Genomic DNA, 25,283 nt, shown 5'->3' with positions numbered 1-25,283 from the left:
TCACAAATGAATTAAAGCATGAATCCAGTTACAGCACCTTCCAACCTAGCTGGTCAGTAGTCACTTCCGTCCCCACAAGCTACCGTCTAACACTTATCTAGGAAATGTGTACCAGACACGGGCCTTGCAATCTTCTATCTATATGAAAGAATAGTGATCACCAACCTGTTGCTCTCCAGATATTAAAAAAAACTACAATTCTCATCATCCCCAGACATTCACAAGCTGTCAGGACATGATAAAAGTTATTTTGCAATAGTGGGTTGGTGGGGACACTGCAGTGGGGGGAGGGGGACTCATTTAGGTCTCATATACAGTCTGTGTGCTAACTGTGTTTTTCACGGCTATCACAACCGACCCATTAATTTCTATGACCCTATACATACGGTTCCTGTCAGTTTTGCAAATTATATTCATTGGCCTTAATGAATGGGGCTAAGGAAACACGTTAAAATACAGCTAGCACACTAACAAAACACCAGTTCATGTGCATGGTAGTGAAAGGGGTATTTGTCATGCTATAGAGTGGTGACATATCACTGGAATAGTATTACAAATAGAAATTTGCATTGACAACTGGGTATTTCCATTCTTCTTGACTATAGGGGGCATCTCCACACTGTTTGGCACTGCCAACATGTATTGGACAGATTCAGAGACACCCCTTTATCTGCAGGACTTTGGAGAAGACCAGGAGTAACAGAAAAAGACATGTCAGGAAAGCAAACATGTCCTTTTTTTTAATAGAGAATGCAGGGCTACATTACTTCTGTCATCCCTTTATTCCCATGAGCGATACGACATCCACAAATCAAGAATAACGCATCATTTTATAAAGGTGCCAAGTACTATCAGACTTAGGCTTCGTACACAAGGCCGATCCATGTGCTGGAGTCTGTACAGAAGCAGACAGAGTACAGAGTTGCGCTCCGTGTGCCACAGCATAGTGCTCTGTGCAACACACATAAGCTTCCCTAGAAACAATAAGAGCATCAAATATTCTGGATTACCAAATTAATATACCAGAATATAATATAATAGATATGAACTCTGTGTTTTGATCAGGAAAACTTCCTAACTTGTCACATCTGTTTGGACTCTTCTTCTAGTCTTACGGAGGTGCCATATTCTATTGCAGTTCTACCCTGGAAATTAAAGTATCAGATGCTGGACTGATAGAATTTCACTAAAGTAAAACATACCTCTTGACATTGAATTGAATGGAATCCATGTAATTCCCTGAAACAGAATATATTTGTATTTACACTGTATTCTTACAGGCGATCCAAAGAATTGATACAGTTTTTTCAGACAGAGCAGATCAGGGCATTTAATATAACTGTATGTAATATATACATATTTCTTTTAAGATAAAATCAAGTTAAAAAGTTAGACACTTTTTGTTGTTAAAATATTGTGACACAATCAGGCAATAACAAGTTTATATGTGAAATATAACAATCTGTGGAATGAATATAATGTTAAAGGCGTATTCCACTTACAAGAGACCCACTATCGACAGGATGAGAGGAAGGGGGGTTAAGACTGCTGGGACCCCCACCACTCACAAGATCAGAGGTGTTTTGCATCCCGATTTGAATAGGTAGGTTGGAAAAGCGCGCCACTCTTCCATTTATGTCAATGGGAGCCACCAGAGATAGCCAAGCGATCTGCTGCGTCATTCAAACCACCATAGTTCTTATGATTCGTGGGGGTCCCAGTTGTGGAACACACACCGATTAGCAAGTTACCCTCTAATCCTGCAGATGGAGGGTTACTTGCAGTCACCAGATTAACCCTTTAACACTCTGCAAATACAGACTTCAAGTAGAAGAATACATAGGCTCTGAAAATCTCAACAATGAATATAATGAGGATTGCCTAAATTTAACAAGAATAAAAAACTTGTATAAACAGTCACCAGAGGTGTTCACCATTAACACTTAGAGCTCACAGACACAACCATATTACTGGTCTAGAATATATGGATCCATAATGTGCCATCACAGGTGTATATGGGCCTGTAATGTACCTTCGCCTACCTCTGTTTTTACATGCTGGCACAGGTATTTCCGTATTAGGCTCTATTCACATCACGTTTCAGCCTTCAGCTTGGAGGTATACATCAGAAAGCTTTCCTTGTATATTCCAGAAAACTAATATACAGTATGTCACTGTACGGGCGTTCATCTCTTATAGGTATACTTTATTGCAAGAAGATTCTGTATAGACTCCGCTTTTATACTCTACACAATAGATTATAGATGGATATCAGCCAGATTGATCCCAAAAGATCACAGTTTTGGCATCTTTCAAGTGATACACTTGTGTTATACATTGAAGGCTTTCCAAGTGTACACAGTAAACAAATGTGATCTGAACATAGCCTTACAGAGATATATTGCTTCTATGAGAAAGTATAGTACCTTACTGAGTGTCTTTATACTTGTAGGCTCATGTTCATGGGCGATGAGCAGCTAAACAAAGCGCTCGCTCCTGCCCACTGCTCTATGTAAACAAGCTCTTTTGTCGGCCAAGCGCATCTTTTTGGCTGGCATAAAAATCACTGTTTGTCGGCAGCACCTCTCGGTGTAGGAAGGGGATGTGCTGCCAACAAATACAACCAGTACAGGGACAAATTGTCATATTAGCTATTACTTGCAGCTTCAAATGGCAGTGAATGAGCGCCGATCAACCCATTATATTGTCAATTGTGCAGAAAATCTGGCCAGCTGTGTCTACAGACAAGAGAAATGTAGTAAAAAGGTAGTAGAGAGGCTTCCACAATACACAATAGTTCACTGGCAGGTTTGATCTACTATATGGCCAGCTTACCTGGGACACTTCTATTTTACCCTTCAGGATCCAGTCTGAGTTCCAAGTTATAACAGTGAACCTCCCCTTTACATGGGATGAAATGTACAAGAGAATGTTGTGCACTAATTCTCTCTGGATACATGCCCTGTGTACATTCATGTGGAAGAAGAAAGCCCTATCCACATTCTTTACAGTGCAACATCTGCAGAATAATGCTGTTATACCGTTAAAGGCGATGACAAAACACAAGACAAGTTATTCATAACATAGTGCAATACCAAGGAGATACCAGATTATGTAATAGTAGATCTGTTACAGGTGACCCTGACTTACAGAGCTTTGTTCTACCATGATGTCAGAGCACCACTTGCCAGCAGTATTGATATTGAACTTTAAGAGGGCCTTTCATGGCCTCGTAAAAGTCTGGTTTTATATTCAGTAGAAAGAAGACCAGACAGTGCACGCTTTGCTGGGATGTGCCGCGATGCTGGAGATATTGGTGCTATTAGCTTGGAAAAGATATCTCCCCACTGTCACTCTAAGGGTATGTTCACACGGCAGAAAATGGATTCCACGTGTGAACATTCCACATGACTAGCCACGAAGGACTGCCAATGCAGTGCACCGGCATCCCGCTCCGGATTAGGCCGGAATGAATGGGCTTAATCGGGAGGGAGTCTCGCGCTGCACCCGCGGCGGCAAGATAGGTCATCTCACTTCTTTTTTCCGCTACTAGCTAGTGGAAAAAAGAAGCGAATGGCTCCCCCTTTAAGTCAATGGGAGCCGTTTTGGCAGGCGGACTCTGTGTCAAAATCCTGATCTGTGTGAACTAGTCCTAACATACCCTTGTACTGTCAGATGGGGCGTTCCTTACAACCCAGCGATGACTCTGAGCTATGAGAAACGTTGTTCTGATGGTGGGGAGATATCAGTGCCAAAATTAATAGCACTGATATCTCCACCATCAAGGCACATATCAGGAAAGCCTTTCTTTTGGGTCGTCTTTCTAGCGATATATATAACACCACAGTTTCATGAGGACATGAAAGGTTCTCCTTAAAATGATGGAAATACATGCAGCATGTACATCTCTTGCGTCATGGGAGAACAGACCTCTATGCAAAGAAAAAAAGTGAAATAATCCCTAAAGGAATTTTCCCATTACAAACATTTAGCACCTATGCACAGGAAAGACGATAAATTTATTATCACTGAGAATCTGGCAGTCCCAGTGATCACATGAACAGAATGGATTGACATTCACTTAATGAGATTGACATATAACTGTAGTCAGCTATCTCCACTGGCCCACAGAACTACGTGAAGCGGTGGCCATATGTGCATCCTACTGCTCCAGTCTCACAGGGGACACTACGGTCCTCATGACTGATCGGAACCCCACCAGTCATACAATTATCAACTATTCACAGGATAAGTGCTGAGATGTTCTGGAAAATCCGCTTTAATTGGAATCTCATGCTCTAGAGCAGTGGTCTCTCCCCCACCACCCAGCCTGTGGCTCTCGATGCTAAATTACCCGGACAGACACAAGTTTGGAGATGCAGCTTCTTAATATAACACTGCTCTAGAGCCCTGGTATAACAGACCTTATGTAGTAAAAACACAAAAAAATATTGTGCAGAAAAAACAAACTTTCAAAGCTAAACAACAGTCAATAATATTACCTAATGGAAACTAAAATGTACCCATCGTCTTCCCCTTATCGCTAAACTACACTGCAGCTTGCCCGGTGGGAGCCTACCTGGAAATAGGCGAAATATTACCGTACCATCATTGTATTGCTCCTAGTGATGATGGCCGAATGAAGGCCACACTAACACTGCTATAATCTCCATTGAAGAGGACTACTGCACTTCTGCAATTTGAGTGGGGTCCTAAGAAGCCACTAAGTTTAATAACAGTTCCTAAATTATTATTATGTAATAGCTGGACCACAAAGCTTTACCAAGAATGAACAGCAAGGCATACATTATATTGTATTTGTAATACATAAAATTATCTCATCACACACATACATGAGTGAACACACACACACATAGGGAGGGGTAGGCTAATATATATGATGTCCAATGGCTAAAATGAATGAAATATACATAGTGGTTACTAGAAAGGAAAATAAAAAAATACCTGTTAAAACATACCTCCCATGAGACAGATGTAACGTGGACATCTAGGTACCCATAAAGACATTTGTCAGCAGATTTGACCACAGAGAACTGCTGTCAGGGAAAAATGGAGGATGGAAGAGCACTGTATGCATACCCGAGGTATGCTGCATGAACAAAAAATCCACAATTTAATGCATCTGCTACCACAATCCCAAGTGCCCAGGAGGCAGCCCCTTTATGTGTAGTTCTCGGGGGTCTTTGCACTGAATGCTACCTTTGCACTGCCCCGACTCTAGTAGTTTCCTGATTGGACACTACAGCAGTCACTCACAGCACAGGGGAGGGGCTTGGACACATTCAGACAGCGCTGGGAACTGCCCAGGAAGGGGTTATAAAGTGTGGATTTCTGCACCATGAACGTGCATGACCATCTCCCTTAAAGGGATCCTATCATTAAAATGCAATTTTTTGTCTGACTAACACAAAGGAATAGCCTTAAGAAAGGCTATAAAAGCCTTAGGAAAGGCTATAAAAAATGGCCGCCCGCATATGCAGTCGCCTCTGCCCGAGGCCCAACAGCAGAGCCAACTTGCACATGCATAGAAGTTTGACCCCAACGCTGGAAGAAGACGTGTGAAGAGGTCGTTCTAGAAGAAGATAGAGGGGGCGCTGGAGAATTCTCTTTCTTAAGGCTATTCCTACGTGTTAGTCAGAAAAAAAATTGCATTTTAATGATAGGATCCCTTTAAGTATGATGTCACTGCTCTCCTCAACCCCTACAGAGTGGTCAGAACTACTAACAAATGCCCTATACAGGGAATATTGGAAAAAAGGGTTCCCAAATTAGCACTGCTCTTGTCGACAGATTGTGTATTGCAGCTCAGCCTGTAAGTACCTCATTGACAGAGGTGAGGTACGTAACCACAAAGAGAGGTGCTATTTCTGGGTGGGGAAAAAAAAAGGTTATTCTTTTTTTTTGTAATCCCCTTTAACTATAAGTGCAGTGAGTGCTCATCGTATAGTCCTGCAAACCAGAGTCCCGAGGCCGTAGACCTGGTGAACTAGATGGCTAGTGCAGAGTATAGGAAACCTAGCCCATAGTGCCGGGGTTAACCCTTTGTGGGCGCTCTCTCATTAATAGTACGCTGCATAACGAAGCATGCCAAGTGACCTGGCTATTGCCGTCTCTCCCAAGATATACCCTGGAATTATAGTTCTGCTGCAATACAACAATTTACACATGCAGACAACAGGCATTGTCATTGCCGTGTAAAATTATTTCTCTAGTTCAAGCTATGTTCTGGATGCTTGCCTGTAACATCACAGTATACATGGCATTGGTGATTATTAGCAAAAGAAAGGCACAATTATCAAGCAATTTCATACAGTACCTGAATCTAAAGAAAAATGGTTTTAAGATATAAAACCAGTATACGCTATGCTTGCAAATAGCTGCAATTAGAATGAAAAAAATAATAATAGATCAAGAACCATTTAGTCCCAAAAGTTGCTTTTCTACCAGTGCACTTTGGAAATGAATAGGAATTATTCAACTTTTAAAGCCCCTCCCTCAATGAAGACAAGAAGTCCGCCTTAAGCGCTTGGAATAATCTTAAAAAATACCATCTCTTCTGTAACCGCTGGAAAAGTTAACCATCAATGCAGCCCCACCCATGTAAATAGATACGGGACAATGAACATGACTGCAAATCCAACCATGCCATAGGTAAGGTATCGGTATGGGAGTTCCACCTCCATGCGTTGTCTTGCCTTTCTTACATCATCACAAGGAATGCCAAACACTTTGCAAGCTAAGGGAATGGTGATCATCTTCATGATGGCTCTGATCAGTAATAGAACTACTAATCCAATTAAAACCCGCAGCATGGCTTTACCCAGGAGAGTCACTGTGATAGGTGGAATGGTGAAGGGCAAGGCGTCCGGTGATGGTTCCGTCAAGAGCCCCAGCATGTAACTAACATGCGACCCAACGGCAATCCCAGCTCCACTGCCAAGAATTTCTGCAGTGTCCCCACGGGATGTGCTCCATGTATCAAGTGTGAAGGAGAAGATGCCCAGGGCTAGGTGCAGACTTATGATAATCAGGGGGGCATATTTGTAAGTCAAGTTGAAATTGTCAATGATATCAAGAGCAGGATGGAAGAGGATCAAAATGAGGATTGCATAAAGGACACCAGCTACAACATCCTGTGGGAAGAGATGGTAAAAGATTAGAAGATGGCACAATACAAATCCCATCCCAGCAGCACAGTCATAGCAACAACATAGGAATATAAAGTCTTTATCGTTTATAGAAGTGCAGTTTGTGGTATAAACAATGGAAGGTGCCATCTTGGTTTTCATGGTTCTGCCCAAGGACACAAATGTATCTATTATGTAAGTGCATTTTTACTTATAAATTGATATGAATACCTCCGTTCTTACTAAATTTTATACATGTAGTATAGTCTATGTTCATAAATATACATACAAGTCTACATATATACAGGTCCTTGGAAAACCAGAATGTCCTCTAGACTCCTTAATATGTGTCCTTTAATTTCCGGAAGGTGCGTGATTCACGAATTGCCATTTTTTTAATGCCTACGATGTCCTAGTTCCTGTTCCACCTCCCCTGCATAGTTATTGGTGTAAAAAAAAAGTGCCAGGGAAGGTGGGAGGGGAATTGAATTTTTACTGCGTTTACCGCATGGTATTCGATCGAGTACGAGTATTTAGAATACCGTAGTATTCCATCGAATGCTACTCGCTCATTTCTAGTGACCAATAACCCCCTTTTTCAGCAAACAAAGCTTATTCTTTATGTAATGAAAAGTTATAAAACTTTCTAATTTTTTGCTCATTGGCTGTTGTAAAACTAGTACTCACAGCATGCCCTGTCATTCTCACAGGGAATTGTAATTCCCTAACAGCTACTGCTCCATCCCAATAGTCAGTTGTTAAGACTGAAGGAAAAATAGGTTTTGAGAGAGAAGGGGAAACAATGTGACTTACCAAAACAGAATGCATTCCCATATAAACACGGCTAAGGCACACCAGGGAACACCAGATCATGGCAAGAAGAAGCCCAGAGAAGAATGGATACTGAATTAGGGGGGAACAAACAAACAAAAAAAATTGTTAAAAATAGGAACTGCAAAACAGAAATTGAGAGAACAAATGACATTTGTATAATATGGTGTCCTTGTGATCCTTACATAACAATACAAGTACCATCACCACAATAACAGTGTGTGTCGGTAAAAGGTCACTTAGTTTTATCAGTGTTCCTTATTGAATTTGGACATGACAGCAGACATCAGCAGTTCTTTATACTTCCTGTGGCTGACCCTCATGTACTTCGATATCAGTAAGATAATGTGGTAGTGACAAACACAGAAGCTTTTTATTTTTTCTTAAAGTTTCTCCTAAGGACATTGGTAAGGCTATGGTGCATGCCAAATAACCACTTGACTCCTTGTTTGGGTGACCACCACTTGAGTACATAGAAATAGGAAATTTTATGTTTTTCTTTGCATTTTACTGTGTTTTTTTTCTACGGATTTTCCTCCCTTATTAAATCTATAGAGAAAACACTTGTTTTTGAAAATACAGATTTTTTGCAGCGTTCACTCTCGGGTCAAAATATGCCTGCCACGACTTCCCCCTCCAGAGTAGGCTCAAATGAATGGGCCGACTCCGGAGGTTGCTGCCGCGAGGCGGACGCCATGGCTCAATGAGCCACAGAATCCTCCTGAAGAAAGGGCAGCTCACTTCTTTTTTCCACGGAAAAAAGAATGCTAGCAGTCTCCACAGACCACCATTGTGAGGAGGCGGATTATGACGTGAAGTCCGCGCCATAATCCGCCCCCTCTGTCCCCGTGTAAACTAGCCCTAAGGCAACAGGAAATAAACTGTGCAATAATTCTCTCCAAGGCTCAAGATGGTTTGTGCTCATTCAGCTTTTTCCATATGTCCCATGGACTATAATGGAGAGTTACCCTTCCATGCGTGGATACTTCTGAAATCAGGGAGCACAGGACATTAAAGTGGTTGTTCAGGATAAAGTGATCTCATTAATATAGGCTACCCCCTGCTGACCTTCTAAATTCCTTAGTGTACCAAAAACCAGTAAGGGGGGGACAGTTGAATTGGTTAGGAAGGGCTAGTACTGGGTGGGCTAACTAGGGAAACAAGGAGGTGGTATGAGTGAGAAAGGGAGGGGGAGGGAGGTGGTGTGATTCAGCTTTAAGTGGTACAAGGTATCATGGTAGTTGTAGGAAAACAGAACAGGAAGATACCTATGTAGTAAAAGGGGTTGTCCCATCACAAGGATCCTATCTATACTGCTTGTTAATGTGAATATAAGATTTTTCCTAAATTCACTGCTTCAGCAAAACTGCTTTGTTTGTCCACTATATTACTTTATTTTTTTTTTTTTTTTTTATTTTTTTTTTTTTTGTTTTACACATCCCTTGACTTATCTGGTCATAAGTCAAGTGATGTATCTGCTGCTCTGAGGGGGGAGGGAGGAGGGGCTAAGTGCACGGGAGCGAGCCTGGAGGGGGGGAGGGGGGTAGATTACCCTTTGGGATGAAGGGACCGCCAATACAGACCCGGCATCCGCTGTAATAATGAAGCCAGCAGCGGCAGGAGCGATGCTGCTATTCCGGGGGCGTAGGAGCAGAATAACAGCATCGCTTCTGCCGCTGCTGGCTTCATGCAGGGCAGGAGCATAGCGATGTTGCAGGCATCTGTGCCGGCGTCTACACTCCCCGGCATCCGCCTCTCTATTACAGCGGATGCCGGGTCTGTATTCACATTGTGAAGGCTAGACTGGTCTCACCATCTATGAGCGTGCACGCAGGGCCACCGGCATCTCGCCGCTGGCTTTGCATATGTAACCCCGCCCACCAATGACGCAACAAAGTAGGAAGACAGAAGATTTTACAGCAACGAAGACTGGTGAGTATGTGACGTGGAAATACCCCTTTAAATGCAGACAAATGTCAGGAGCTCACAGAGAAACTCAGAAATCACTCAAAACATTGTATTTGGGTGTACTTATTAACCGACTAATAGCACTAACAAACATTTAAAAAAAAAAAATGCTAAAAAATTTTGCCCAGAAAACCCCTTTAAATGTAGAGTCCTTGAGATTCAGTTAATGACCATAACACAACTGATAAACTGCAGGGATCAGCACTTCTTGGATAAGATATGCAGGACTTGTTATGGTCTGCACCCACTAGCCCCCTGACAGTGTACAGAACCTGTGTATTAGGACGTTTGCACCCCTGTGCCTCTAGGAAATATTTCTATATGGTATAAAAATCTCTACTATTTATTAATCATGCCTTGCACATGAACTGGCAATTTGCTTGGAGACTGAACACAAGAGGACCAGAACCACACAAAGGATTATCTAATCTGAACTCACAGCAAGAGGTTACACAGTCCCTGAGTGACAGAATGAATATAAACAGAGAGCCTGGAGGATTTACACTCACTGCCCCCACTGCTAGCAGAATACTGAGGTATATACAGATACTGCAGCAATAAACTGTTCACCTTAAACTTTGGACTTTGGAAATTCATTAATATGAGCACAAGGTGTACTGACAGGTCTGCATGCACCTCATTGTATAATGAAAGGTCATGTAATAAACTTTGCCTTCACCATTTTACATTCACTTACATTAGGCAGAAACTAAGACATTAGACAGCTGCAGTGCCCTTCATTATTACACGATTAGTCGCTAGGGTCCGCCATCACTTTATGGTTAGCAGGAGTCCGACCTCTGGGACACCTACCCATCCTGAAAATGACGTACCACAGTGCTGATAACCCATTTACTATTTCCCTATCCCACCCTCAGAGCCTGGGTCTATGTACAGTAATACTGTACATCATAGTGTATCACCAGCTTTACGTGCTTGATGCCTCTGTATATAAAGTGGTGCAAATATTACTTCTTCCTGGTTGTCTCCCATATGTCTGCAATAGAGGAAGGCTCTTCAGTATGGACTGAGTGTCTGTAGGGCCCTTCAAGAGGCAGTAAAGTGTGATGACGTAAATAAGGACATTTACCAATATCTAGAGTTTTAGAGAAGTAGACAAACTGAGGGACGAAAAAAGGAACCAGAAGTAAGCCAAAACTGACTTTTCCTGTGAATCACCATTGCGAAATAAAAGATACAGCACAAAATATGCTGAAGGAGAAGCCCCATTACTATCCTAAGCCTTCAAGCACATGACCGTATCACATATCCCTAAGATACTATTTATCACTACAACTGGATTAGTACTAAATATAATAATTCTTAGAATTATTATGCAATTGGATGCAAAAATATATGTATATGTGTATATGTCCCCTTAAGAAGGTGTGCTGGATGTGTTCACTCTACAGTGGTCGAACACACGTATGACTGACAGCTATTTCTGCCATTTTTCTGCCTCTGTACAGAATAATGCAAGTAACTAAAAGTATACAGACACATCCCAGCCCAATCCAGCCTTGACACCCTATTGGTATAGGCACTGCAGTGTTACTACCCCATTAGGTATAAAGTCATCTAATGTTCATTGGTGGCTTCCCTATGCTAGATGTCCAAGTACACAAGGGTTCGACAGTTGAATTTTAACATGCCCAATCCTTTGTGTTTTTGCTGCAGTTTACTCCCCTGTACCTACTGAGAACACAAGAAAATGTACCCAAGATGATTCTGCAGGTTTATAGTAAAATGGCAGAAATAGCGGTCAGTCATACGTGGGTTTGACCACTGTAGAGTGAACACATCCAGCACACCTTCTTAAGGGGACATATACATATATTTTTGCATCCAATTGCATTTGGTTCAATGTTAAACAAGAAAAAAAACCTGTTGCTGCGAATGCATGTCAACAACACATCCTACGTTTGCTAAACAGTCTAATGGAGGTCACCCGGTTCATTTACACAACAAAGGAGTAGTCAGACAGGCAAGTGATGACACTGAAAGGTGCTACGCTGCTGGGACAACTCTCTCTAAAGCCCATATTAGATCAGGAACGAACACTCAGACACAAGCTCATTCTCCATTACCAGCCTGTCTAATAGTGTCGCCAATCCCCCAATGAACGAGCGGGCTATGCTGCTATCAAATACAGAAATTATATGCCAGGGTAGTAGGATCACTTTAGCGATCACACCTCTGCAGAATAAGTACTGATCCCCAGGTTTTGAAGTTGATCAGCACTTTTTATAAACAATAAAAAATTGATATCTAATCGGTGTAATATCATCATAAGGCACCTCGCACACAATTGCATTTTGTGTCCATGTGCTATTATTATGGATCCATAATAATGGATAACACGCAATTCCATTTCTTAGGCCCCATGCAAGCAGCCATATATTTTTTTTATGACTGAGTATGGGAACTGTAGGACCGAGTCACTAAACATGGAGTAAGTTCAATTCCTGTCCATTTTTGTAGCTCAGTTCCCTCTATACCACTGAGAAAGTTTTTTCGAGCCTTATCCAGGACTGAGCAGAAGGAAGAAGTATAAGAGCTTCCTATAGATTTCACATTCCTTCTGCAGCCAGTCCTGAGTTTGGCTCAAAAGAAAACACAAAAACGCAGTAAAATCTACACAAAAAAAACAAACAGAAACACCCCCCCCCCCAGCTTTTGCATAATGTGGGGTCTTAAAATTCTGTCCCCAAGTGAAGATCTGAGCACACACTGGGATGCACGGATCATAAAAGTTACTGAACACTGAATAAATGTTACTTCTATAGTCCTTTAAATAAATGAGAGGAGTATCACATTGTTATACGGGTCACCTGCAGGGGACGTCCTTATAAATAAATGAGAACCTAGCAGTCAGACAGATTCTATTACAGCAAGATTATAAAGCAGAGGTCAGTTATCTCTGCCTATGCTGTAGAAGTCTCAGCATGTTCTGACAGGGAGGCTGAGAGTTGCAGTCAGACAAATGCAGAACCTCAGGTAACAGACTACTATCCCAGAGAAACCCTCGCCACAGCTAGCAAGGCTGATGACAAGCAACCTGCTCTACAAACTGGTGTATTATATGATTTTATGGATGAATCTCACTCGCCAAATACATTTGGAAGTGAATGTGTAGAAAGGAGACCACTTTAAAGGGAATGTCCGGCCACAAATCAACGATTCATGCTGATGACCTATCAACAGGATTGATCATCAGTATGCAATCTGTGGGATCCGACACCCGTACCCCACACCGAGTCAAGGAGTCATTGGTTTGGCCAACCAACTTCACTGTAGATTGCAGAACAGCATTTTTCTTCTTTGCCATTTTGCCCAATTGCTCTGCTGGCACAATAGACAGATAGACAGATAGACAGATAGACAGATAGACAGATAGATAGATAGATAGATAGATAGATAGATAGATAGATAGATAGATAGATAGATAGATAGATAAATGGAAAGGGTGGATAGCACTCCAGGTATATCCAAAAAACTGTAGTGGTTTTATGCCATACTGCTGCAGTATGGAATAAACCCTATAATTTTGTGCATATACCTGGAGTGCTATCTACCCTTTCCATTTTACTATTTTGGGACCAGATGCAAGATCCCTGAGGATTTGCACCCATCAGCCATGACAGGTTTCTGTTTTTTGCATTTGGTGCTGCTCTACATCTCTTTGTTTCTAGATTTACCAATTTAAAGGGATTGGCCACTTTCAGACCAATATTGACAAACAAATGTACAATAAAAAGATATACAATTTTCCAATATACTTTCTGTATCAATTCCTCACGGTTTTCTAGATCTCTGCTTGCTGCTATTCATTCTGTTACTTCTAGAGGATAAAACTCTGACCATGGTCATGTGACGTACGGTCCATGGTCATATGATGAGCACACAGGTGCCGCTCGTTATAGTCACAGCACAGTAATCAGACACTTGCCTGGTAATCAGCTGTGCACCTGTGTACTCATCACATGACCATGGACCGTAAATCACATGACCATGGTCAGAGTTTTATCCTCTAGAAGTAACAGAATGAATATCAGCAAGCCGAGATCTAGAAAACCGTGAGGAATTGATACAGAAAGTATATTGGAAAATTGTATATCTTTTTATTGTACATTTGTTTGTCAATATTGGTCTGAAAGTGGCCAACCCCTTTAAGTAATGACATGGCATGTTCTGGCCTTCATAGGATGGGAAAGAATATATTATGTAGTGTAATCTTTAGATAGTGTAATATTGCTGCGTGTATGCAATCTTTTCAATTTCCCAGATGGCCAGAAAATGACACAGGACTGGGCACCGCTGCCCGCTGAAGCGGAGGTTAGTTTTTGTGTGCGAATCATTCAAGGAAAGAGCGTTTGATAATAAGATCTGTAACAGTACAAGACAACAACATAATAAACAGCCAGAAACCAACATAATAACCAGAAATGAAAGATAGTCTTCAGTGCTAGCAGGAAGCCAATTCAAGGCATATGGAGGTAATAGACAGGTTCCTGATGGAGCTTTCTATGGGCATTTCGTAATGCTTCCCGATCCCTCACTGCTGACTGTGGCGGGCCCAGGAACAGATGCACTTTAATAGCAGAGCTTTTCTGTATAATGCCTCACATCACCCAGCAAAAGTCATTTACACATGACTGTCATACCACAAGTAACTGTGACAGCAGCAGCCACCCACTCATAGCCATACATACCAGGGAAGTACAGATCACACACTAGCACTATATACATAGCCTTTATTTGAAGAAAGGGTATGTCTACTGAACACCAATATATCATTTATATATCGATTTCACTTACAGAAAAAGTTGACTAACTTACATTGCTTTACTTTTTTGTTCCAATCCCAAATCACAGCTTATTTTATGGTCCAGAGATGCCTTCACAGGGTTTAGATGTCAGAGCTGGAATTTCTCGGCATTGGTTTAAGAGGCAAATCAATAGAGCCACAGACCATGCAGGAAATGCTGGATTATATTAGTTCCAAACAGAATTGTAAAGGCAGATATGACCTTCAATAAAAGGCTCAGGATCAGCAAAAGATATGCAATGTATTTACAAAGTTACACAACTTTTCATTTGCAGTAGATTAGATCAATCTGTAAGGGATTGCAATCTGTGTAGGATAAGTCACCATGGTGTCCAGTGACTGGCACGTGAAGTGACAACAAGCAGCAAGATCCTTCATAGACATCAACAGATGAGAACCCAAAAACTATGTACTAGCAACCAGATTACCCCCTGATGTACCCACAATCTATGGCACTTAAAGCACTGGAGTTGCTCATGCTAAGCCTTCATCAGGACAGGCTTCAAGCCCGTAAAGAACTGGAAAGAGCAAACACCTCTAGCTGTATCTGGGTGGCCGCCTAGCAGAGGTGTGGATCATGGTGGTCCAGAGGCGTTCATCATCCCCCACACTTACGTAAGATATGCTGCACAATCTGAAGATAGATGTTATCTCCCTGCTAGACATACAAGACTGAACCATGTTATAATAGAGCAAAGGTCAATGGAGGAGACATTTTACAGTCATTAAAAATAAAAGCTGACAATGACAATTATATTCTGCTGAAGTGGAACCGGAAAGGACTTTATCAACGATATGTACAGGACACGCAATCCGCGATACAGAAAACTTGCATCATCAAGTCAGCGAGGTTATCCCTGGAGGTTACACGCATTTCTGTCAGCAAAGCATTACCTGGATAAATGGATTAAAGACCCTGAAGAATTGTACAGAGAACTATGGTGCAGTCTATATATTACATACATATATTACAGGGCATCTCTAGCATTTATAACTCCCATAGCAGTGAACCATGAGCGTTGCGGACAGATATTGCCACTATCCTATTAACTGTTTGCCTGGATGCAGCAGCCTCCTCACCAGGCAGGTCAGGGATCTCCATTTTCCAAACAGACAGGCTCACATCTATCACACATATCCTGACAACACAGAAATAGCACATAATATCTTGTAAATAGGTATTATCCTTGTCATAGCATATCCAAAGAATATCCCATATATATCTGGCAGCTTATATCTATCTCTAGAATAAGTGTGTCCATTCAGGCACCGCAAATGTTATTTTAAACCTCTCCCCCGTTTTAAAATAAAACCATAAAAACATATTTGTAAATCATACCTTATCGTGCATGGTAGGTGGTCCTCCAAGATCCAACGTCATCTTGCTGTCACGCCTTCCTCTTCTTTCTTCTTCCAGCAACGTCCTCCTGTCCTGGCTCTTCCCTGCCTTCATCTTCCGTTCTTCCGGCGGGTTGTGTTCAATTCCTGTGTGTGCGCAGTAGCGCACCCTCTGGAGCGCTACTGCGCACGCGTCGGCGCCATTTTTGTTGTAGTTCTAAGTACCCCTTGGCAGTACGTTCGTGAACTTCTTCATTCCGGAACAAAAGAAGATGAAAACAGGGGAAAAACGAGGACAGGAGGGCGTCGCTGGAAGAAGAGAGAAGAGGAAGGCATGATAGCAAGATGACGTCGGACCTTGGAGGACCACCCACCGCGCACAATAAGGTATGATTTACAAATATGTTTTTATGGTTTTATTTTAAAACGGGAGGGGTTAAAAGAACAAAATACTAACACAATAGATTTAACTGGTGACCACCTATTTACAGAGAGTCAATGTTAAATAAAAACAGTTTCTATTTTTTTAGTGGTACAAAAAAATATGGTTTGTTCTACAATAACTGATCTGTTTTTAATTAACATTGACTATGTAAACGGATGATCATCAGTTTCCATCTGCTTTCATCCGTTTTTTGCATCCGCAAAACTGATCAGATAAACTGGTCATCAAAATCTGATGCAAATATATACCTAAATTCTTACCAAATCCACAAACTTACCGTATTTCATAGCCCATCCACATGCAGCAGAAAAAAATCCATGTGGATTTCTGTTGTGTGGAAAAAAAAATAATCCACACAAAGAATAAGCATGTTCATTATTCTTGTGAATTCTGCATTACATAGTCATGGATTTGCCCCAATAAATAGGAATATTCATGCAGATCCACTGGCACAAAGTGAGAAAAATCGGAGTGTTGGCCTCACATTTCTGCTGCACATCCTCTATGTATGGTGTGTTCAAACGTTAGATTAAATGGATATAAGTTTTCTGCCCTGAACGGTAGCCAAAGAAGTTTCCGATTACTACTAGAAAGTGGATATCTTGGAAACGAGGAAACAAAACATAAAACTGTATTAGAAAGTAGCAGCTTTGCACAGAGTCAGCTCTGATACTTCTGACCGGACAGAGCCGCTGACTCTTCTACTAACCCCTTGTATGCAGAGTGTGTCCTATCTAGGAGAACAATTCTTCCATTATCAGTCCTGTGACCTCTGCATCCTTCACATGACCTGCATTGCTATAGCGGCCTCTGCTTCCAATTCAGATAAGAGTCCTCACTACACAAGATTCAGTCTTCTCTGCTACTCCTCAGCTATAACATTTACTATAAGGTAATGCTTAGTCAATAGAGGATGGTCCCTCATCTATTAACCAACATATCTCTGAATTGTAGAATCCATTCAGGCTGGGTTCACTTATGCGCAGAACTGGCTGAAAAACAGCCAAGCAGACGGTCTATCTATAAGGGTAAGTTCACACAGTTTTTTGGTCAGGATTTTGAGGCCATATCCGCCTCAAAATCCAGTTCTTTTTTCTGGGAGCTTTTGTGTTCCGGTTCCCGGAAAAAGAAGCGAGATGCTCATTCTTTAAGGCGGATTCGCCTCACAACATCCGCCTGAAGACACTCCCTTCCGACTAGGCCCATTCAATTGGCATCCAGTCGCAGCTTCCCGTATTTTGGACTGGAACCTGAGGCGGCCTCCGCCTCATGTTCCATTCCAAAAGACCCAATATGAACTTACCCTAAGGCATTTAAGGCACACTGTATTGATAAAGCCATAAAAGCAAAGATGGGAATACTCCTTTATGGATAGTCCTAGATAGCCAATAGGCACATATCTATAACCTAAGATGATCTACACCATAACCAAAGACACCACAGTGTGTGATCCCAAGTCATTCTGCTTGCAGTCAGCTGTTACATTGCGGCTCCCGTCAGTCGCAACATTGATGTGCCACGGCCTGGGAGTATATGATGAACTTCACTTACACTACGAAGATCCTAGAGATTCTATTACTGGATTACAGCTGTCTGAATGAAGACTAAGGTTTCATTCAGAAAATTACGTTCAGGCCATGAAAAAAACATCCACTGCATTTACTGGGCCGACCACACAGCGCCTATACTGACATTCGGTGGTAAGTTCAGCAGAGCCATTGCTGGTTGGAGACCTGTGGCTGTCACACTGATCTCATTCCCAGGTCGCACACAGGTGCGTAAATCCTGCCTAAAGCCGGTGGCACGCAACTGTGAGCTAACCGGCTGCCGTTAATCCATTGGTCGAGCTTCTGCGGCCCCTTTCATTCAATGAATTGGAGCCACGGAAGGGCTGTAAAATTGGACAGGAATAGGACCTGTTCCATATTTTGCAGCCCGGACATCTGACTGTATAGTTCACGGTCATGTGTACAGGCCCATAGAAATGAATGGGTCAGTCTGCTATCTGGTAAAAACCCAGAGAGCACACGGACCATTTATACGTGATCTGCTCAGGACTATGTGCAATGTGCAGAGGGCATCACACAATGTCTTGAGATGATCTCCAGCAGAATGTAATGTAAATGTCACCAGATCATTGTATCCTCACATTCCACCCAACTGATCCTCTGCAAAGCAGTTACACAATGTCATCAGCCAAGAAATATTGTGTGACCGAGGTCACTGTGTACCCAAGAGGCTAGTGCAGAACAATAAGCTGCAGCATACAATTCAGTTTTATGCAAATTGGTAAAAGCTATACCAATTAATACACAATTTCAATATCTAAGCTTGCTGTCACTAAATGGCAACACTACATTTTACACCCAAAGGGGAAAAAACATGCCGAACTGGATACTTTCAGAACTTAAAGTGGTTTTCCCATCTCACTTTCTCAGAAGTTTGCTTGTAGTCTTTTCTTCTCACTTCCTGTATTTCTCCCTCCCTCCCTTCCAGCTTGTTGAAGGGCACTATAAAGAATCACAATTCTTATGCAGATCAGATAATATGCAGATGCTTGTAGAGAAGGTCTCAGTGTTATCTGTGTGTTTACATAGATAGATAACCTGCAGAGCAGTGAGTGACATCACTTGTCCTATCTCACAGGTCCTGGGTTATGGTAACACTGTGTAAACAATGAGATGAATAAGTTCACATAGCAGGCAAACAAAGCAGCATTTCTAAAGCAACATATTTAGGAAAAGCCTTCCAATTTACAAAAACTAGCAGTATAGATAGGATCCGTGAGTTGGGACAACCCCTTTAAGATGTGCTTAAACTCTGTGAGAGTGAAACAACCTGGATTCCAACCTTTATATTGAGGCAAACTATTAGGACAGGAGAGATAACTAGGTTACTATACTGAAGGCATAGCGGATTGTCTCGACTAGTTACAACTGTAGCAAACTATAAGCTTTTAAATATATTACTCCAGCTTCACTTGGGTCCATTCAGCACATGAAATACAGACCAGATGTTAGCTATATTTCCCAAAAAATGATTACGGACTGCAAGCATCATAGTCACCCATGGCTTTCGGAGTCACTGCCTTCCCATAGGACTAGTGCCCCATACTGTAATCAGGTTTAGTAGTCCCATGGGGGGAGGCAGGGAATCCTAGCATCATAGATAACTAGAATCCTGGGAGTCTATGTGTTCTGTTCCTGAAATACAGTCGACATCTGGTCTGTATTTCATGGACCTAATACACCCATATGGGGTTATCCAGCAAGAAAATACTGGACCAGATTTACTAATAGTGGAATAGCAAACATGAAAATGTGTCAGATTTAACACAGCTGCTGATTCTGGATAATAAATCTGACCAATCTTTATAGACTGCCTAGTCTACATTAATACCACCTATAAGTTGGCTTACTTTGAGCCAGAATTTTCCAACATAACTGGGGTGCGTTTTGGTGCATGTAAACCGCCATACTTTATCTGGGAATCTACACCCATCCCGCAAGCCAAAAACATTTAGCCCAAACTAGATGTACCAAAGATGTCCCATGTTGCTACCAGTGTCTAGTCACAACTATAATAAAGCACCATTATTTCTAAATGTTGCCCTCCCGTCCAATAAAACCACACTGCCAGAAAGTGTAACACAGTGCCCATTCAGGAGCATATGTGATCACGTAATACGTATGGTGCCAAGTCTGGTAAAAGCTGAATTCACATGTCTGCAGTAGCCATGAAGGTTCCCAGTACTGTTACCCAATGGGATCCAAAAGTCTCCATTCATACTACCGATGTACTCAGCAAACCGCCAAGCATGCTACACTTTTTGACAGACCCAACTTTCCCCTGGTCCCACTGAAAGTCCATGAAAAAAAAAATTGTTACACTGGTGCTGACTCAACCATGGCAAAACAGAATCAGAATGGCTGAGTGAATACAACCCTAGGCCAGTACACAGCCATATATGTATTTTTCAGTCATGTGGACCAGTGTAGCCTTCTGCAGTTTATCATAGAGACATCCTGTTAAAAAAAAAAACCCTCTTTCTTGCAGAATATGTTCTTTTAAGGGCTAGTTCACACGTGAACAAAGGGGCGGATTTTGACAGCGGATTTCGCTTCAAAATCCACCCCTTTACAATGGTGGTCTATGTAGACCACCGGGCTTTTTTTTTCCGCTAGCGGCAGGCTGCCGCTAGCGGAGAAAAGAGAGGACATGTCCTTTCTTCAGGCGGAAGCCGCGCAGGCTCAGCCGCGCGGCTTCCGCCCCCGGCAGCTTCCTCCTATGTCGGCTCATTCATTTGAGCCGACAGCAGAGGGTTAAGCCGCGACAGCGATGGTCGCGGCAGGCGGGTTTTGACAAGAGAGAGACGCGGCTCACTGCAGCTCTCTCCATGTCAAAACCCGCGCGGGCAGTTCACGTGTGAACTGACCCTAAGGCTCTATTCAGAACACATTTTTACATCCACTGATGCAAACATGGATACAAATGGATTGCTATCTGTTTACATAGATATCAATGTTGAAAAATAAATAAAGTCATTCATTCGATTCTGACAATTTTTTGTGCCTGTTGAAAAAAACAAAGCAGATAAAAACAGATCACACACATAAAAAAGAACCTACGAATGTCTATGTAAATAGATAGCCGTCCATTTGTGTCCATTTTTTGGATCTGTGGAATGGATGAGCTTAGCGGATGTAGAAAATATGATCTATGGGCAGTGGGTACTGATGTATGCCCTAGACTAACTGCAGGCTGTAGTGTGAACATACCCGAACTTATGGTCTTTATGCCTTAAAATTAACCCCTTTAAGGCTGGGATTACATGATGACTTTGGCATGGCGATCTCTAGGTCGCTCTGATGTTAGCTGCATTGTGACCCCTCTGATCACAGAACTGCAGTCATAGCCTAAGTCACCATGTAGCTCTAGCCCAAATCTGACAGCAAGCAGAGCTCTTACATACTGTAAATGAATAAGTGATACATATAGTAAGTTACAAAGTTGCAGAACTTTTGGTGGTCTGGCTATACCCCCACCCTGTATACGTCAGCAGACCGGTAGGTTATCTCTGTCCCCCCTCCCCATTACCTGCCATCTGCCCCAGGTGAGCAGCAGGAGGGACAGGGGGATGGCGGTGCCGGACATGGCATGGGTGGAGGGCATGCCGTACTCGGAGTTGTAGAAGACCTCCAGCTTCAGTACAGGCGGGGAGGGTGGTCGGGGCCAGCGGATCAGGTCCTTGGTGCACTGGCCCAGATACATGACCCACACCCAGATCACGATCACCCGCCGCCCGACATGCGCGTCTATGTTCCAGATCCAGAAGGGGAAGAAGGAGATGTAGAAGAGCTCATTGCCCAGCTCGGTGCCCAGCGTGAACAGGTAATAGAGCAGCCGGTTGCGGATGATGAAGTGCTGTCCCTCCTCCCCGGTCAGAGAGTTCCTCCTCATCGGCTGCATCTTCTTCTTCTCCGGCTGCTGGCACCCGGCAGCCCCGTTCTCCACCAGCCCATTTTGGTGCCGGGTTCCCCGGTGCCTGGGCCCGTCCCCGGCGGCCTCCTGGGTGTCCCTCTCCTCATGTGATGACGAGCTCTGCACTCCGCACAGCTGCTGGAAGCGGGCCACTTTCTCCGGGTCCTGCAGGGAGTCCGTGAGCCGCTGCAGCCGGGCGTACGCCGATCCCATGGCGCCCCGCATCCCTGCTACGAGCGACACACGTAGCCCCGGGTCAATCACAGCGGCAGCAGAAGGCACCTCCTGTCACTCTGCTATCTAGCCCCGCCCACCGCACTTGTAACCCCGCCCCTCGTCACACGACAAGCCCCGACTGAAGCTTTGGCCCGTAGGCAGTGCGGGAGGTCATGTGACCATGAGTGGCCGAGGCGGGAACTGTGCCTGCACTTAGTACTTCGTTACCTCAGGGCTAGGACTTTACCTCAGCAGAGGTCGTCGTGTTATTAAATAAACTATGTCACCTTTGTCCTTATAAACCTCGTCACCACCTGCAACCTACAGTGTCATTAGTAATAACCTACTAAGAACATTGTTCGTGCCCCTAAGATGGATGTTTAGTCCATTACAACCATTGTACATACTACAAACAATTATGTTTGAGGATTTGATGGAACTGGTAATACAGGACAGTGGGGACAAGTCAGAAAACAACCACTGAAATGTACAATAAATTGTTCAGAAAACAACCTTATTTCTACCATTTATCATTATGCATTTATTATCACCAAAACACAATGCAATGTATTCCTACAGAGAGATATGACATGTACATGTATGTGCGGTGTGAGGGATCTGCAAAACTGTCATCAGAAACAAATTCAATTGTTATATCTTTTTGCAGTAGTCTGACAAACCCGTAATAGTCGCACACAACCAAAATACCCTCCCCCCCCCCTATGCTCACATGAGATTATATGGCAATATATGGCTTGTACTTAATCGCCATGGAGCCCTGTCCTTGGAGCTGTAGCAAGGCTTTATGTCATACGGTAAAAGTTAATTTTACGGCTCTTACTCTGAATCTAAATACATAAAAGTGGCTTCTTAACGTCTCCCTGACAACCAGTGCTCACGGTGTATGCCATGGTTGTGCCCCAACAGATACACCCCTGCTTTAGGCTCCGTTCCCACAGAGTAACACAACGCTCATTCTGACACGTAAACACGTGTCAGAGTGAGCGCTGTAAAACAATCCCGTTGACTTCAATGGGTGCCGTCTTACACACGCTACACATTGAAATCAATGGGAGGCTTTGTAACCAATTGATTTCAATGTGTTACGCACGTCAAACAGAACCCATTGAAGTCAATGGGATTCTGTTTTGAAGCGTTGATTCTGACACGAGTTTATGTGTTCTGTATGTATCCTTTACACGTGTATTTTGCCAAAGTGAGCGCGCGTTTACTCCTTGTGAATGGATCTTGAGCGCGCATTTACTCCGTGTGAATGGACCCTAAATCCACTCCTGACAGTGGCTCAAAAAAAAAAAACACAGCCTTAAAGGGGTTGTCCAGGAATTGGATGAACAACGGAGTTAACCAGTGGAGATGTGATTTTAAAAAAAATAAATAAATCAAACTCACCTGTCTCCGACACTCCATGGTCAGTCACTGCTGCTCACATATGTTACGAGTTCTTTTACAGCAACAGCTGTGGCCACTGTTTGGAAGTCCTTCGCCTCATGTGACCAAACAGCAAAAGTGGACAACAGAGGACAAAGTGAGAATTTTTTATTTTTTTTTATATTAAACCTCCTCCAGCCTCCTTCATGTTTTGTCCAATTCCCGGACAATCCCTTTAAGATTCATGCTTCGGAATTTGCAGCAGCAATGGGAAGCCATAATAAATTAATAATAAATTTTATTTATATAGCTCCAACATATTCCGTAGCGCTGTACATATTCTGTCATGACGTAATACAGATGTCCTGTATCAGCATCCCATCATATCTAGACTGCAGGCCAATGTAAACATACCCTTAACCAGCCTTATTGTTTTTCTGCTACTGATTTCTAAATACTACCTGAAGATGTGTTCACACATGGCAGATTTGTTGCACGGTGCCAGGTTCCCTGTGGCAACCAGATATAGAAACAAAGATTATACAAGCCTGAGGCATTGCTCCATGTCAGAAATCCTCTTAGACCAATGAAGAAAGTTATATAGATGCAATCCGGTGTATAGCTAGAAAATACCGGGCCCCACAGCAAACAAGGCATCCATTGATCAGCCTAGCTCAGGTTTCTTTCAGTCTATACCATCTGGAACTCTAAATAAGTGGATGTGATGACACCATTGCTTTGCGAAAGCTTGCATGGCAAAAATAGGAAAGGCAGGCCTCAAGCTAAATTCAGTTTATGGCTCCTGGTTCTTCCATGTCTTGTGAACAGAAGAACTGGCTTGGGCAGGGAGGTGGGTGGTGCAAGCCCTGGGGCACATGCCCTATACTCCATGCCTGTTTATGCAACTGAAAAATCTAGTTCATATGCAAGCCCCTTTTGAATGAATGGGACCGTCACAGAAATTTCTTTAACAAATATGCTTCATGTAAATGTTAGAGAACCCAAATACATAGGTTAATTTTTCCTCCACCTGACAAGCCTTTTACATATTTTACTGGATGCAAGTCGATAAAGACTAACGCATGCAAAAATTATTTGCTCCATGGAAAACTGTTCTGTTGGGTGAAGATATTGGGAGGAATTTATCAATCCCTCTACACCAGGTTTTGTTATGGAAGTTGATATCGTGGCACATATTTGGTGCAAGATCCTATTGTATTAGACATGCACTACAATCCCCATTCTGCTCCTTGCTCACCACATTAATATTATTATTATTAATAATAGAGATGAGCGAACAGCGTTTGATCGAGTACATGTTTGACCGGATATCAGGCTGTTCGAGATGTTCGATTCGAGTCGAACACCAGGTGGCAAACTCACTAAAAATTGGATTCCCCTCCCACCTTCCCTGGCGCTTTTTTTGCAGCAATAACCGTGCAGGGGAGGTGGGACAGGAACTACGACAATGGAGGCATCAAGAAAAAAAAATCGGAATAAGTAATTGGCTGGCTAATTCAGGTGACCTCCAATTTATACGAATAGTGGATTTACTATCCGGTTCATATGAGACTGAACTATGTGACTGTGAGACAGGGATAGATGTACAGGCAGGGTTAGGTAGGGAATACCTTTATTT

General features: G+C 42.7%; 1 protein-coding gene across 1 annotated transcript; it reads right to left on the bottom strand.

The window, feature by feature from the left end:
- Nucleotides 1-1,329: 1,329 nt before the first annotated feature.
- On the bottom strand, nt 1,330-22,327 carry SGPP1 (sphingosine-1-phosphate phosphatase 1). The gene is made up of 3 exons (XM_075282779.1): nt 21,656-22,327; nt 7,962-8,051; nt 1,330-7,154 (listed from the first exon to the last, which is right to left on the bottom strand). The coding sequence occupies exons 1-3, from the start codon at nt 22,262-22,264 to the stop codon at nt 6,603-6,605; spliced, it is 1,251 nt and encodes a 416-aa protein (XP_075138880.1). The 5' UTR covers nt 22,265-22,327; the 3' UTR covers nt 1,330-6,602.
- Nucleotides 22,328-25,283: the final 2,956 nt, after the last annotated feature.

The sequence above is a fragment of the Leptodactylus fuscus genome, chromosome 7, assembly GCF_031893055.1.
Source record: "Leptodactylus fuscus isolate aLepFus1 chromosome 7, aLepFus1.hap2, whole genome shotgun sequence".
In the NCBI taxonomy this organism is placed as follows: Eukaryota; Metazoa; Chordata; class Amphibia; order Anura; family Leptodactylidae; genus Leptodactylus; species Leptodactylus fuscus.
Note: the sequence above shows the minus strand (reverse complement) of the source record. Positions and strands in the feature narration are given on the sequence as shown.

Excerpts from the sequence above, each read along its gene's own strand:
- SGPP1 (XM_075282779.1), bottom strand. The coding sequence starts at position 22,264 with ATGCGGGGCGCCATGGGATCGGCGTACGCCCGGCTGCAGCGGCTCACG. Across the intron at positions 8,052-21,655 it reads TCACCTGGGGCAGATGGCAG|TATCCATTCTTCTCTGGGCT; the intron begins GTAATGGGGAGG and ends CCCCTAATTCAG. Across the intron at positions 7,155-7,961 it reads TGGGAATGCATTCTGTTTTG|GATGTTGTAGCTGGTGTCCT; the intron begins GTAAGTCACATT and ends CTCTTCCCACAG.